This window comes from Myxocyprinus asiaticus, chromosome 5, assembly GCF_019703515.2.
Source record: "Myxocyprinus asiaticus isolate MX2 ecotype Aquarium Trade chromosome 5, UBuf_Myxa_2, whole genome shotgun sequence".
Taxonomy (NCBI): domain Eukaryota; kingdom Metazoa; phylum Chordata; class Actinopteri; order Cypriniformes; family Catostomidae; genus Myxocyprinus; species Myxocyprinus asiaticus.
Genome location: NC_059348.1, coordinates 56341492 through 56358509, shown reverse-complemented (window position 1 = coordinate 56358509; position 17018 = coordinate 56341492). Strand labels below are relative to the sequence as shown.

Genomic DNA, 17018 nt, shown 5'->3' with positions numbered 1-17018 from the left:
AAATGATACATTATAAATTCTGAATCTATGTACTGATTATCATTGTCACATGTCTGTCAAACATGTTGAGTGATCCAAACATCATCTGCAGCCTGAAACTGAACTTTTGATCAGATTTTAGGAGTGAATGCACTTAACTGCATAGAGTGCTATAGGATGCTCCCTTGCTCCCTATTTAGTGAATGACTTAACCTCCAGTGTGCTGTCTGTCTGCACTGGTCTCAGAACAGTTTGAAATGCACCTTATTTTCATCCTAACTCCATATAAAGCCTCTGAAAGACACATTTATCAGTTTTACATGAATACATTTATTCTCAAAGTGAAATGTAGTGGTTATAGGATTTCGAATAAAAAGCTAGCGCTATTGTCCACTATAGTGGTCATTGTGTTTAACAGCGCGCCGTTTCATGATAAATTGCTCGAATTTTCAAAATGGCATATTGGATGAAACTAGAGACTCAAAAGACTTATAAAAAGTTGTATATTGATTTAAGTCAACTCTATGTTCTGTTTAAACAATTATCCCCATTAAGTTGACACAACGTAACATTTTAAAGCAGCATGAACACTTACTAAGCTGAAACAAGATTTTTAGCTTTTTACAGTGTGATGCATGTACATATACTGTTGGACACAGTTAGTAGACAAATTAAACTAGTGTGTGTGCATGCATGTGTGAAAAATATTTTAATGAGTTTGAGGTCCACAGTGCTAAAAGTGTCCAAACTTGAAGACAAGTACTGCACAAGTTTACACCGGTTACCAAGCGATATGGTTTGTATATCATTCTTGTGTACGTTACCAAGTTACAGCAACTGAACTAATGTTGAAGCTAATAAGCAACACAAAATTTTGACTGGCATTGATAACAAGCAAGGTTCAAATCCACGTGTAGGGGTAAAAACTCAAGAAAAGCAACAACCAAATTCTCTTCGTTTATAAATGTATTGCTTATGAAAAAAAATAGCTTCCAGTTACATGTTTTTTTTTTCCTTCTTATTTTCTTGATACTAGTTTACATTTACAAAACTCACACACATGAGAAAAGGGAACGTGTACACAAAGGGCCAGATGGCGTTATAAATGAATACAGTTGAATCTGAAGTCGTGACCTTTTTCAACTGGACTTCATCAATGAGGTACCTGCTTAAGTTTATATGTCATTATCAAAGGGAAACAAGGAGTGTTGCAACAGGACACAAGAGAGACAAACACAACATGATGAAACTACAGGCAGATCACTTGTGGTAAATCAGCGTCTTTACAATCATTTTAAAAGTAGACAACATAAAACAAGCGTTCACGTTCAGGTCACATACTTTCATTGCAGTTTCGTTCAGAACATAGGGAAACTAATATCTGTACAATCCATGCCAGTCCAGATCAATTGCATGTTTGGTTCCTGTAAGATAACAGAAGGCCACTGCAGCCGAACGCTCATCCTCACACGTAAAACAGTTCACGTGTCACACTACACAATATAAAACACTTTCATAAACCAAAACTGCAATATTTTCTTCACTTCAATAGTACAGTAAAGATGGAAATAAACTCATGCTTGCATCTCTCTGGACACAGATAAACCCATTTCATTGGTTTATGAAATAGTCTCGTATGACCATATGTCATTCAGTACATACAAATCGTCATGTTGATCATGTGATCACAGACGCCCAATAGGAGCCTCCGTTGTGCAGGGAAGCGTTATAGTATTAAGAGTAAGACGATTTGATAATTGATTTTTGTTAGTCAATCCCACAGTACATGCTGCATTATGACTCTGTATTGGATGAATTGGTCTTATAAAATACAGGCCATTATTCACACAGTAATAAATGTTATTTTCTCAAAAGTCATAGGTCTGTTTGTCTTCAAAAGCACTAGAGATTTTCTTCACATCTCAAACTACTGACGTACTGTCAGTGTACTGTCCTCCACAACACGTATCAATATATTTTAATGCTCATGAGAAAACAGTTCAAAACATCAAACGGGAGGTGAAAACCTGACGTGATAATGCTACATACTGCATTCTGTAACAATACTTTAAACAGTGTACAAACAATTTCCTGCAACAAAAAAAAAAATAAAAACCCACAGCATTTTCTTAATCAGTTTAATTTTATTTTCCAGGAAAAATATCTAAAAAAAACAAAATGCATTTACTTAAAGCCAAACGAAGACTGTAATATCTTGAATTAAAGGAATATTCTGTTTCATTCGACAGCATTTGTGTCAATGTTGATTACCACAAATTTCGACTCGTTCCTCCTTTTCTTTAAATGTGAGTTCCAGTGAGACACTTACAATGGAAGTCAATGGGGCCAATTTTTAGAGGGTTTAAAGACAGAAATGTGAAGATTATAATTTTATAAAAGCACTTACATTAATTCTGTTAACACTTATGTATTATTTGAGCTGTAAAGTTGATTAAATAGTCATTTTTACAATCGTGTTAGGGTTTACAGTGTTATGTCGTCATGGCAACGAAGTTGTAAAATTGTCTATAACTTTCCACAGATGTGGTTTGTAAGCGATTTTATGACAGTAAAATCATGTTAACACACATATTGTTTATGTTCTGTGTCTACACTTTTTGAATCAGTCAGTATTAACTAGAGGTAGACCGATATATCGGTTTTACCGATTAATCGGTGCCGATAGTTGCCTTTTGGGACTATTGGTTATCAGCAAAAAACGATGCCGATTGTTGCAGATAGTTTTTATTTTTTATTCCTCATCAACAAACCTCATCTGGGTAAATATTACATACATTATACAAAACTCTTCATCTGAGGTATAGGCTATAAATAGCTTCATTTGGTAAATGCATACAGAGCACTGTAACGGAGCACGTCTAACCCTTACAAAAATTGAGAGTTCACTGCAAATTTGCCGAAAACTCACCACAGATAATTTTCACATGCAAATGAGCTTTGCGCCAAATTGTCCACTGTTGCTAAAGGTTTGCTGGAGGTTTACCACTACCGATGAAAAGCTGCAAACTCCTGGCAAACATGTACGGCGAATCACAAGCTCATTTGCATGTGACGATAACGAGCATCAAATCTGATGCAAGTTCAGATTTTTTGTAAGGGCTGTCATTTCAAAATAAGAGTCCACGGATAATTTCGGGCTCATTTATAGTTAAAAGTCCTGTGTTATACAGCAAATAATATTTTTCTGGTTAGTGATTTTGGGTGCACGATAAACTGCTTTTGGCATTTTATTCATTTTGGAGCCTCAATGTCTGTGCCCTTCATATTAAGTAAAAACTAAGATTGTTTAAATCATTCTATAAAATGATTAAAATAAAACCTACTGGCTCATTAATCGGTTAACTACCTTTTCCACCACCTTATTAGAGGTCTGCCGATACCAATAACTCAACGTTTATAGATTGACCCCATTGACTTCCATTGTAAGTGTCTCACTGGAACAGATTTGTGATTTTTTTTTTTTGAGGAACGAGTCAATACATTTTTGTGGTAATCAACATTATGCCACAAATGCTGTGGATTGAGCTTGACTTGTATTGAACCCGGAATATTTGTCTTAAGCATAATCCTCATTAAAATGTGTCTATTGTTTGCTTGTTTAAAGCATAAATTAAACTTAATTCTAGATAATCTGAAAACAAGTCTTAATATTTTACACATGCTTCAAGTAAATGTGTCTTGTTTTAAAAGATGTTTAGATATTTTTACTTGAAAACAAAACAGAAATACTGATTACCAAAATGATTCTTAGCAATGTTATGAATGCCCATTAAAGCCAGTGACGTGAATAAAAACAGTCCAAGTGTTTCACAGTTAGTTAGTGGAGTCTACAGCATGAACTGATTAAATCACAGTCAGTCATTAATGCCCGTGTGTCCTGATCCTTTTCAAGCAGCGTTACAGCACAAATTATTTTGTTTCCTTCCAACCTTTGTTTTCTATCCTTTATTCCAGTTGTCCGTTCCTCTACCAGCGGCAGTATCCCATCTAGTCGTTCATCTGTTCACCTCAAGCCACGACAAACTCGGTGCTCATGTCCGCCTGCACATCGGGTTTCCAGACAGGCTCTTGAAAGTCCAGATCCAAGGACCCGTCGCTGGACAGACTGCTGTTGCTATGACTACGCGTGGCCTTGCGATTGGCCGGCCAGTGGTACGGCCTGCGCGTGTCTCTCCTGGCTTTCCGTCGCAGTCGTCGCTGCTGCAGTAGGAGTTGCAGCTGCTGCAATTTACAGCGAGTGGCTTTGTTTTCCGTCTGCCGCAAACGCTCACCTGACCCATACAAAGAGAGACAGAGAAAGACAACTTTAAATATGATACTACAAACTAAATCACTTCCAGTAGTGTTTTAAGCAGAAGTCTGTAATTTCTGTACCAAACTCATGAGTAAAACACAGACAGTAGCAGTGTTCAGAATAGCACACTACTTATTCTATTTCTGCAGTATACACTTTAGATGTGGCCTTGATAAGAGTAGTTTGGTACCATGCTGTTCTGATCATAGTGACAGACATTCCTCTGTCTTGCGACTATTTCGCAACAGCATCTGTGATCTAGAACAAAAAGTGAACATTACACAACTGCTGAGTCATGAGTGAATCATGTACAGTTGAAGTCAGGAATTTACATACACCTTAGCCAAATACTTTTTCAAACTCAGTTTGTCACAATTCCTGACATTTAATTTCAGGTCAGCGCTTTGTGATGGCCACTCCAATACCTTGACTTTGTTGTTCTTAAGCCATTTTGGCACAACTTTGGAGGTATGCTTGGGGTCATTGTCCATTTGGAAAACCCATTTGCAACCGAGCTTTAACTTCCTGGCTGATGTCTTGAGATGTTGCTTCAATATATCCACTTAATTTTCCTTCCTCATGATGCCATCTATTTTGTGAAGTGCACCAGTCGCTCCTGCAGCAAAGCACCCCCACAACATGATGCTGCCACGCCCATGCTTCACGGTTGGGATGGTGTTCTTCAGCTTGCAAGCCTCACCCTTTTTCCTCCAATCATAACGATGATCATTATGGCCAAAGAGACCAGATGTTTCATCAGACCAGAGGACATTTCTCCAGAAAGTAAGATCTTTGTCCCCATGTGCACTTGCAAACTGTAGTCTGGCTTTATGGCGGTTTTGGAGCATCGGCTTCTTCCTTGCCGAGCAGCCTTTCAGGTTATGTCGATATAGGACTTGTTTTGCTGTGGATATAGATACTTGTCTACCTGTTTCCTCCAGCATCTTCACAAGGTCCTTTGCTGTTGTTCTGGGATTGATTTGCACTTTTCGCACCAAACTACGTTCATCTCTAGGAGACAGAATGCGTCTCCTTCCTGAGCGGTATGATGTCTGTGTGCTTAAATATTTTATATAACAACTAATAATCACCCTATTACAAGGGGTCGGCAACCTTTTTGACATGGAGTGCCATTTGTTTTCCCCCTGGTCGATGGCTGTGTGATCATGAGCAAGGATTACGTCAAGATGTAGATTGGAATGCAGGTGCGAAAAATGTCAAATAAAATAGTCTCCTCCTCTCTCGCTTTTGCTGGCGTGCTAGCCATTACCCCTCTGTGTGCCAATGCTGGCACAAGTGCCATAGGTTGCCAACCCCTGATCTATTAAATAATTAAAATTATATAATTAATAAAATTACAAAAAGTGTCTATTGTTAAGATTTTCCCAGCTACAATTAAGGTGAAAAAAAAAAAAAAAAAAAAAAAAGTCTGAGGGAAGAGTACATAAAGAGGCTTAATTTTCTTTGTGCAAAACAGTTTCCCATCTCTTTTTATTATAGAGTGAAATATGAGCTGGACATGTTCTCGTCAGGTTTAATGAGATTCACTTGTACACCTATAAAATAGACTGTAGAGCAGTAGATGTCGGTTCTTTCCAGTTCTACTGCAGTCTGTGAATCATTCATGCCTCATCAGCATGTTTTCCACTCAACACACGCACGTATGCACAAATTGAGAGTGTGCATGAGGCAAACTGAATCATTCATGCACCCCGTATGTTGGAAAGATGTGTGCAGAGAGAGCATTGTGTGTAAGCAGCAGTGGCTGGTTAATGATTACTACCGGGGTCATGACCCGCTGCAATAAAACACAGAGCTCCGAGAGGTCACGTCTCTTTCAGAGCTCACAGGAGAACAGACGTGAGAAAAACAGCAGCACATGACAGCAATAAAGCACTTGAGGCTGTGTTTTACACTGATTTCAGCACAGTTAAAGTACTCAGGACTCTCACCCAATATGAAGACTACCTAAAAACCTCCTAACCTGGTAAAACAGAACTTGGAGACACTCGAGTGGCATATTGCTTTATATTACAGCAGCACATGAACATGACAGTGTTCAATAAATATTTACATCACTTGCCATACTGTAGGTAATATTGTCGATATAAAGACTTGGCCCTTTAATATGGAGTTCAACTGATGTGCACATATGAATCAGATTTTTTTTTTATTGTTACTATAGCTTTGTTGTTTTATATAAACACTTTAGTAGTACTAGTTTTATAGTTACAGAAGTAAATTTGATAAAACAGGTCACGTTCATGAGGCAGCGACACAAATGATCAAACAGACACTGATGTATGAATCACAGGAGGAAGAGAGAAGTGTGTAAAGACAGAAAACACTGACTCCAAATATCACTTCCTCTTCCTCTATGAGTGTGTATACATACAAACTATAATTTGGGGACATCCTAAATTGGATATGTACTGTATTAAAAAAAAAAAAAAAATACATATACATGTATATGATGTTGTTGGGTCAGTGTTCCATTGCAGAGCAACACACACACAGTGCTGTGACTCACCAGACGGTCTGCGCAGGTGCGAGTGCTGCACTCGGTCTGAGGTAGGTGAGGGTGGAGGTGAGCAGGGCGAGGCTGTAGGGCAGGGAGTCTGACAGCGCAGATGTGTGATGGTTGGGGGGGCACTCTGGTAATGCCGCGTGGCACTCAAGAGATCGTTCAAGATCTGCAGGATAGTGGTGATGTCACGGCGAGGACGCCCACTGCCATCCTGACAGCTGGGGTGTAAAGTACCTGGGAAGGGTGTAGAGATGAGGTAAATATGCAGTATAATAAAATGACAAACAGTCTGTTTGTTCAGCTGGCTGTGGTCTGAGGTGAGACACTACCTGAGAACGTTCCTGAGAAAACTCCAGGTGCGTGATTCACCAGACTCTCGATGATCGCACCTGGTTTGAGTCTCTGTCTGGGGCTCTGATCACTGCCTTCAGCCTAAAAAACACACAAACACACCAGCATGTCTTTTAAGCTGTGCTAGAATTATCATTTTGGCTGAACTATACTTTTAATAGTAGTGTGTGCGCACTAAAAAGTTCGAAAGGTAAAGCTGAAGCAGCTGTAAAGTGGTGCATCTTACCTGATGGCAGGGTGTAGTGGGGGTGGGGCTATGTCCACTGTGGGCGTGGCTGCAGAGAGGCGTGGGAGGGGCTGGGTGGTCTCTCTGTGGCGAGTTTGAGCTGCAAGGTGAGAGTTGAGGGTCTTCAGTGCTGTCCGCTCTTGCAGGTGTCATTCTGCTGCCTGTTGGACCTCTGGAGACAGACGGTGTGCGATGCTGAGCTGCAGACTGCTGAGCTGCCAGCTGCAGCTGAACAAACATCATGTGATCCCCCACTCGCAGGGCAAGGGTCAGAGGGCACCGCCCCGACAGGAAGTCACTGACCTGAAGACGATTTGACAGATGTTAATGCAACTTACACACTCAGCTTTTATTATTAGCACTTAGCATTATTATTCCATGCTGTCTGAATGATCAAATTGTACTACTGTATGACAGCTACCTCATGATTAGGCCTATCGTGATTACGATTTACTGTTTAATTAAGGGAATTGACACACACACACACACACACACACACACACACACACACACACACACACGGTTGTTAAAGGCCCCTCTTTGACACGCTTGTGTCCTGTAGAGCTGTCATATACATCACTGAATCGTGTAGTCATGTCAAGCATTTTCATTTTCAATCATTGTGGTCACCACCTTTCTTGAATTTCTCAAGAAAATTATGAAATTTCCTAAAACAAAAAGCACTAACAGACAATTATCTGGACAACATTTAAAATGTCAGTAAAATGTAATAATCATGACAGCCCTACTCCTGATACAATTTACATTGCTATACGTGCCATCACATTATCAGAATTGGATTGTGAATGAAACGGTGCATTTTACCATTTTAAACATGTCAAGCAGCATTGCTAATTATTAGTGCCCGAGCACTGATGGAGCGAGGACCCTATTGTTCTTCTAGATGTTTATTTTCCCAAATGAATCGCATTTGAGGGCCTAAACATACTCTTACTCATGGAACTTTGCATACGCATCAGAACTCTAAACTTAAACTCAACAGGAAGTCAGCCATTTTGATTTTTCTCTTCAATGTTTGCCATTTCCAGGCCTCATACTTTAACGAACAACTCCTAGAGATTTCATCAGATCTACTTCATATTTGGTTATTCTAATCTAAATGAAGATGCTAAATTGTGAAGCTTTTGACGGTCTGACAAAGTTCAATGTTTCGCCATGAAACAGGAAGATGTTATAACTCATACATACCAATTCCATACATATAACTCCAATCTGCACCAAACTTCACATGTTTGATAATAGTCCCGGCCTGAATACATCTACATGCCAATATTTAGTTATAGTCATAGCGCCACCTACTGGCAATAGTCAATTCCAGGTCATGTACTTAAACTCCTCCCGGAGATTTAATCAGATCAACATTATATTTAGTCAGTCTTAATCTAAAGGCCTTGGTGATGTTAAATTGTGAAGCTTTTGAGTTTTTGTTGAAGGAAGTGTCCGTGGCGGCCTGACAAAGTTCAATATGAAACAAGTCACTTTTGAGGCCCAAGCATGCTCAAACTCATGAAACTTTGCAAACATCTCAAAAGTGGGGAAAATTTACATCCGATACTGGTTTTAGAATTAATTGTGGCAAAATGGCTCGATGGCACCACCTACAAAATTTCAACGAAGCAACCCTCACGCCACATTTCACCTACACGTAAGAAAATTGGTAGGCATATGTAACATTAGCCATATCCTAAACCCAACAGGAAGTCAGCCATTGTGATTTTTCTCTTAAATTTTTGTTCAGTTTTTGCCATTTCCAGGCCTCGTACTTTAACGAACTCCTCCTAGAGATTACATCAGATCAACCTCATATTCGGTCAGTCTAATCTAAAGGCCTTGGCGATGCTAAATTGTGAAGCTTTTGAGTTCTCTTTGAACGGCGCGTCTGTGGCTTCCTGACAAATTTCAATGTTTCCCCATGAAACAGGAAGTCGTTAACTCGAACATAAAATTTCCAATCTGCTCCAAACTTTACATGTTTTATAAGAGTCCCGGCCTGAACACACCTGCGTGCCAAGGTTAGTCATAGTGCCACCTACTGGCAACAGGAAATGACATGTTTTACACAGTGATACACTCTTAATGTATTTAAACACAAAAAAAAAAATTAAAAAAAAATTTAAAAAAAATTAAAAAAAAAAGCGCACCAGGGTGCGAGGGCCCATTCATCACTGTTTGCAGCTTGAATTTTATAATTATTATGCAATGTACAATACATTAGAGACTGCTGGGAATATTTGTACTTTTAAATTTGTTACACCACAGGACCATATAAAAGGGAGGTAAACATGTACACTTTTCCTTATTTAACTAAATCTGAAAAAGCTCCACAGACATGTTTTGCATCCAATACCTGCACATAAATGTATTTAAGAAAATACCAATTCAAGGATCTGAAGTGTTAATGCAATATTGGGAGAGCAAGTATTGTGATCAACCAACACATTAAAACCACCTGCCTAATATCGTGTAGGTCCCCCTCGTGCCACCAAAACAGTGCCAACCCGCATCTCAGAACAGCATTCAGAGATTATATTCTTCTCAGCACAATTGTACAGAGTGGTTATCTGAGTTACCATAGACTTTATCAGTTCAAACCAGTCTGGCCATTCTCTGTTGACCTCTCTCATCAACAAGGTGTTTCCATCCACAGAACTGTCGCTCACTGGATGTTTTTTGTTTTTGGCACCATTCTGAGTAAATTCTAGAGACTCGTTGTGTGTGAAAATCCCAGAAATAATCAAACCAGCCCATCTGGCACCAACAATCATGCCACGCTCCAAATCACCGAGATCACATTTTTTCCCCATTCTGATGGTTGATGTGAACATTAACTGAAGCTCCTGACCCGTATCTGCATGATTTTATGCAGTGCTGCCACACGATTGGCTGATTAGATAAATCGCATTGATTGTTGGTGCAAGATGGGCTGGTTTGAGTATTTGAACTGACAAAAGTCTACGGTAACTCAGATAACCGCTCTGTACAATTGTGCTGAGAAGAATATAATCTCTGAATGCTATTCTGAGATGCGGGTTGGCGCTGTTTTGGTGGCACAAGGGGGACCTACACAATATTAGGCAGGTGGTTTTAATGTTGTGGCTGATCGGCACAGAACGAACTGTCGAGTCAACAAACATCAACGTCAGTCCAAGCTATGAGAAACTGTGGAACTTGAGTTTGACTCAGAAAGCAACACAAGTCTGGAGGTTTTGCATGCGCCACTCAAACCACAAAACCACCATTAAGCCTCAAAAGCGGGCTCATCAATCTCATGTAGAGCTGATGTGAGAGTTTAGACAGAGGAGATGACTGTTCCGGTGAGGCCTGAGTGCTTTCATATAAATGAGTAATGTTCTTATGTAATGAGTAAAGCTCATTCTCATCTGCTCACATTTTAAAGAGTTTGTGAGTGATGAAGAGCATTTTGCGTTGAGCAAAGGTTGTGTTGGTGTGTTGGGCGCAGTAACTGAAATGGGCATGCCCTTAAAGTGACAGCTTGTTTTGGGCAGATATCAGTCATTGTTGTGGGTGAACCAAAAAGCAGAGGAGTCTGGGACACCAGCAGCTCGCATTTTCATTGGCTATACTCAGCACAAGACCTCCAGAGCGTTTAAATTCTCAGAAATGGTGGGCTGGTACATACGGTAGTAAAAGGAACATAGTTAATAAGCTGGTGGGTAAGACCCAAAAATGTGTCTGTTTTGATAGGGTCACGGACAAGTCAAAATAATGTTAAATACAAATAAAAAATACAAGCGTGTGGAGTTAAAATAGCAACTTAGAAAAGGCAGGAGGAAAAAACCTTACATCTTCTGTCACTTAGAAGCTGGTCAAATTAGGGTGCTTTCACACTTGGTCCAAACCAGAGTCCCCCGCTGGTCTCCATTCACATCATATTATTTGTGTCTGAACCGCGGTCTGACTGATTCATCAATGCGAGTACAAGTGGCAGCTGTTTACCAATGTAGACATCTGCTTAGCTGTGTTAAAGAATTCAGCTCTTTGGATTTCCCACCAAAACTTTACACGCATGTTTTTCTGCCACGGATGCATTGAATATGCAATGATGATGAATGTTAGTGTTTGTCTGCTGCGAGCCCGCTGATGCTGTGCAAGAGATGTGAAGAATGCGAGCTGCTCTCTGAAGGGGATTTATTTGGAAACAAGCAGGTATGAGAAATGCAAGAGGTTCACTTCCGTGATTTAGGACGATTGCGTTCATATCAGCAGCGAACCGTACCAGAGTTCACATGAACCATACCCTAGACTATCTCTTCAACCGCACCAGAGTCCGCGTCGCACCAATTTGGAAAACAGTGTTCACACATCATCCAAACGAACCAAACTCTGGCGTCGAAAGATGCAAAAAGTTTTGATGTGAAAGCATCAGGGACTTGGGACGTTTTGGGCTTGGACTGGGTGTTTTCAGACCTGTAGCTCGTTTGATTTATTCCCAAAAAAATAAAAAGGGGCTAGAGGACGTTTTTACATCTGGCTTGTTTTGAGCATTTGTTTCAGAACCTGGTGCATTTTCTCCATTAGTTCTGTTCATTTATGCATATACGAACACTGCAATCGCACTCAGATCACACCAAAACAATCGGTCCAACACCTCGTGCGAGGTGGTCTCTGACGGATTGTAAATGAACCCTGGAGCGGTTCGCTTGTGGTGAGAATACAATCCCATCCCACCCAACGAACCAAACAATATACCTATAAAAATCGTGAACGTACTAGGGGTGTAACGGTTCAAATTCATCACGGTATTAGGGTCGCGGTTTCGGTACGGTCTGTTATTTGTCATGCTCAGAAAAAAATAAAATAAATTACTGCCAAATCCAAAGTAAAAATATTCTATTGGGTAACAACTTCGAGATTTGCCCTCACAACAAATCACCATGGTTTTATTACAGTAACCATAGTTTAACCATGATATTTGTAGTAAAAATCATAGTAACCACAAAATTAACATTATTACGGTTACGGTCATTGTTACAATACTCTAGTAAAATCATGGTTACTATATGGAATCTACAGTATTACTGTTGTAAAACAATGGTTAATTGTATCAAAACTATGATTTCTGCCAAGAAAACAATGGTCACAGCAGTCATTGTTACTTCAGTCATGGCTACTACAATATTACTATAGTAAAACCATGGTTACTGTATGGCTACTACAGTATTACTGAATAAAACCATGGTTAAATTTTCATTAGTGTCCTTAACTAATCCCCCCCCAATTGCTAACATCCTGCATTTATGCTACATGGATCAACAAAGTGCATTTCATACTCAACATATATTTAACATTTGGAAGTTGTACATCACTATAGAAAAAATTACCTTGCTGTTAAAATGGATGCGAGAAGGGATGTCGTGAACACTCCAAGCGCTTTAGTTATTGTTATACAGTATGTCAGTCCTAACTAGCACAGGAGTTCCTTAAAGACGGAAGGGAGTGTGTCTGTGTGCAGTTTCGTGCTCACCGGTGGCTGTGTGTGCTGCGCGCCATCTACCCTCTGGTAATGTCAACATAATCAAACGATGTATTACCAGTATACAGCACTCGCGTCAAGCAATGTCTGCAAACAGTGCCTGTTTTGTAAAGGTTTTATGACCGTCGCTGTTTTGATCGACAGCAAAAAAGTTCCCAGACGGGAGACTTGAATGAGGCAGGGGCTTCTATCTTGCGGCTTGTTTTCTCAGCTTGCCATTTTAAACTTCACACTAACGCATGCAGATCTGCGAGGTCATCAACTGATTTAACATACTTGGTTAATAGTACAGCTTCTCTCTGTAGAAAGTTGACATGTGAAACACGCAGAGCGTGTCTACAGAGCGATACAGGTGCATTAGCGGAGGTTATAACTGCGCATGTATTTGGCGCCTTATTTTCATCGCCAAACTGTATGATCCAGACGCCCCAGTACCAGAGCTGTACTCGCAAGCCGGTTTGGAGGAAGAGATTCTGGGGTTTAAAGCGGTTTACGTAACACCAGAGAGGTTGGTATGCAGATTAAAGATCATGAGTATTGTGCTGCATCTGTTTGCATGAGAGAGAAACTTTGAAAAAGGAGAAATTGTTTGTAGGCCTTTGATGCAGAGCCAGAAACCAAGTGTTCTACAAAATGTCCCGTTGCTCACTGCTTGCAGTTGCGGCTGGTTAGGACGAACTGTGGAAATGTGGAATTTCACCAATACAGACTGAACACAACCAGTCCTGAGGAAATGAGCGGATGTTGAGGGTTAGGTCTTCTCTTAGGGGCTTGTAATTGCCAACATTCCTCCAGTGTAAGTCAACTCTAAGTGAATGAGCCCATTCCAGTGATGTGGCTTTGATGAATGGCACACTCACCGCGTGTAAAACACCCCTCCTCCCTCTCTCGTGCTGTCGGGAACATACCAGTCACGATGTTCACCACTTCACTCACAAAGACAGGCGGCAAATAAAGACTGGAGAGATCACGAGGCAAACGACGTCGACAGCAGTCGAATGACCACAGATCAGATCTGTGAACTCACACGACTCTCGAACACGCCATTAAAACCAAACAGACAGATCGTTCCTGGTGGTCTCTTTCCTATTTGATTGAATGGTTCCTCCCTCAGACAAAAACAACAAAAATCCTCATTTCATGCATTTATGACCATACATGTACATACTATCATGACATGCTTAAAAGAAAAAAATCCATCTGTTGTGGGATGTGTCTCAGGTAAATGTCTTAAATCAGAGTGTCTCAGATGCTCAATGTTAATAAGACTCAATGATTTCCAATGACGCTAAATGGAAGCCTCATTACTGGTTTCCATGACAGCAGGGCTTATGTAGCCGCTATTCAGCAAATGGTTAATAACCGGCTGATTTCGGGGTCTGGGTAGCTCAGCAAGTAAAGACGCTGACCATCACACCTGGGGTGGCGAGTTCGAATCCAGGGCGTGCTGAGTGACTCCAGCCAGGTCTCCCAAGCAACAAATTGGCCCGGTTGCTAGGGAGGGTAGAGTCACATGGGGTAACCTCCTTGTGGTCGCTATAATGTGGTTCTCGCTCTCGGTGGGGCGCATGGTGAGTTGTGCGTGGATGCCGCGGAGAATAGCGTGAAGCCTCCACAAGCGCTACGTCTCCACGGTAACACGCTCAAGACACGTGATAAGATGCGCGGATTGACGGTCTCATATACAGAGGCAACTGAGATTCATCCTCCGCCACCCGGATTGAGGCACTATGCCATTGGAGCGCATTGGGAATTGGGCATTCCAAATTGGGGAGGAAAAATACCAAAATAATAAAATAACCAGCTGATTTAATGACAGTGATTCAGTTAGCTAGTTGTGTATAACTTCAAACTGTTCATGTTTTTAGTGACATGCACCTGATACGCTAAATATTTAAGTTTTTTCAGGATAAATATCGATATGGTTAATTCACCTAGCACAAGGTGCATCCCTAGATCCTTTTGATGTTGACAAAACTATTGATGGGAGCCCGTTTTTGGATGCTTCTGTTAGCAGAAAACACTTCAAACATTGTGCGACAGTGCGTGCAGAAAGGTTAAAAGTATCAAAGACGTGTGCTATATTGTACATCTTAAATCTTCCGAAGTCATGCAATAGCTTTGTGTGAGGACTGATACTCTTGCCCTCTGCTGCAGCTCTTAAATCTCATTCGCACTTCTGCATATTCACACTGGCGCACAGACAGAGAGAAGATAGTTGACAAAAGGCAAACTTCCTGATTCCTGAAGCAGACATCCACCCACGCGAACACCCACACACGATATATAACGACTTCAAGAGGAAACACATCAAGACAAAACACACATATACAAAAGACACTAAAAGCAGGAACCTACAGGAACTCTCAAATGTTTAGTACACACTCATTACAGCAGGATTTCCAGGTTAAAAATACCTCCAGCTTCAGCTGCACCTCCAACCACATCTTATAACAACTCCAGCACACACGCTTACACGTTAATGCCAAAGTTCACGTTAAGTTAGGCATCTGCTGCACATATGCTGCACACTTACGTCACACACACACACGCTTCAGTTGGGGGTACACAGTGTTTTCCATTGTCTGTCTGCTCAGATCCTGACGACACCGTCCCATGAAAAACATGTACATCTCATATTTCATCCGGAACCCAGCCAAAAAAATAAAAAATAATTTTATTACAGTAATGAGTCTTATTTTCCCACATTATTTTAATGAGAATTCCTTTTTTTTTTACATCACATCCCCCCCTCCCCTTTTTGATTTTGGGGTGAAATGTGATCTGAACATGTTCATGACAGGTTTCACAAGATTCACTCAGACATCAGAGCCAGCGCTACAAGCATCTGTTCTAGGAAATCTTTTGATCAACGAGAGTTTCTAACCGCACACACACTTCAAACAGCTCAGCAATGCCAAAAATGACGCACAGACCTGCTGATGGGCGGAGCATACACGCACAATAACACACACACACAGAGATATATTTATATATCAGTACACACACACGCGTTGTTTCACTCTGAAGGTGTTACACGAAAGTACACACACACACACAATTTGATTGGGCCTGACGCCAACAGAGTAATATGTTTCAGTTTCACACCATGATTTGCTTACATGTGCTTTGACACAAACAGCACGACATTTATGAAAAGCACTTTACCCAGAATCACCTGTTCAGTTTATCTTCAATGATACCAGCGTGTGAGAAAGTGTACATGCGTGGGTGTATTTCACTAGTGGCGAGAACAGCACCCTCATTAGAATAATCATTGCGAGTTCTTATGAATGAGCGTGTGCTGCGCGGACAGGAAAGGGGCGAGTAGGTTACCTGCGCATCTGTGAGACTTTCCAACGCCTGCAGGACCGACTGCTCCTGACGCCACGACTGCGACTGTAAACAAACATCACAGCTGCATCATGCTTGTATTCATGAGAAATTAAACAAAACGGTCTTTGACGAGGAGAAATTGTTCTATAATGACCTGCTAAATTATTCGATGTGATGTAAAGGTATATTTACCATCAGTCCTGCTTCAACAGAGGGCACAAGCGTCAATCTGCTCCCGTCACTGACGCCAAAATCCTGTAGTTTTCCGGAACTCAGCCTCCTGTAGAGAGAACACAAGCGTCACTGACATCAGCTCCCATCATGCACCTCTGCAGTGCTCACTCACTGATGGTTTTTGGCTCAAGTCTTAATTCATTGCAAACGCATAAACAGTCGAAGGTGTGGTGCAGTGGTTCAAAGGGGTGCAGGTTTGAGTCCTGCTTACGTCATGTCAATCTCTACTATCCTGCATTAATAAAGGCAGAAAGCCCCTAAATAAAACAAAAGGGAAAATTTAGAAGAATTCAACGGATCAATGTCAACTGCACAGTGTTTTAATCATGCACACAGGACTGATTAATGCTGCTCACAATGACGGAGACCGTGGTTTGATGAATCGGGTGAGTACTGCTTGGGTCAAAGGCAAACAGGTCTTAAATGAACAGTTCACCCAAAAAAGAAAATTCTCTCATTTACTCACCCTCATGTCGTCCCAGATGTGTTTGACTTTCTTACATCAGCAGAACACAAATGAAGATTTTTAGAGGAA

At 40.8% G+C, this 17018-nt stretch overlaps 1 protein-coding gene across 1 annotated transcript in view; it reads right to left on the bottom strand.

Annotated features, from left to right (window-relative positions):
- Window positions 1-1306: 1306 nt before the first annotated feature.
- LOC127441350 (midnolin-like) overlaps window positions 1307-17018 on the bottom strand; it is an 18505-nt gene continuing 2793 nt past the window's right edge. The window contains exons 2-7 of the mRNA XM_051698670.1: window positions 16442-16529; window positions 16250-16312; window positions 7399-7701; window positions 7151-7253; window positions 6825-7055; window positions 1307-4271 (exon numbers count right to left, since the gene is read on the bottom strand). Coding sequence (XP_051554630.1) covers window positions 4009-4271; window positions 6825-7055; window positions 7151-7253; window positions 7399-7701; window positions 16250-16312; window positions 16442-16529 — 1051 coding nt within the window. The 3' untranslated portion in view covers window positions 1307-4008. The remainder of the gene's footprint in view (window positions 4272-6824; window positions 7056-7150; window positions 7254-7398; window positions 7702-16249; window positions 16313-16441; window positions 16530-17018) is intronic.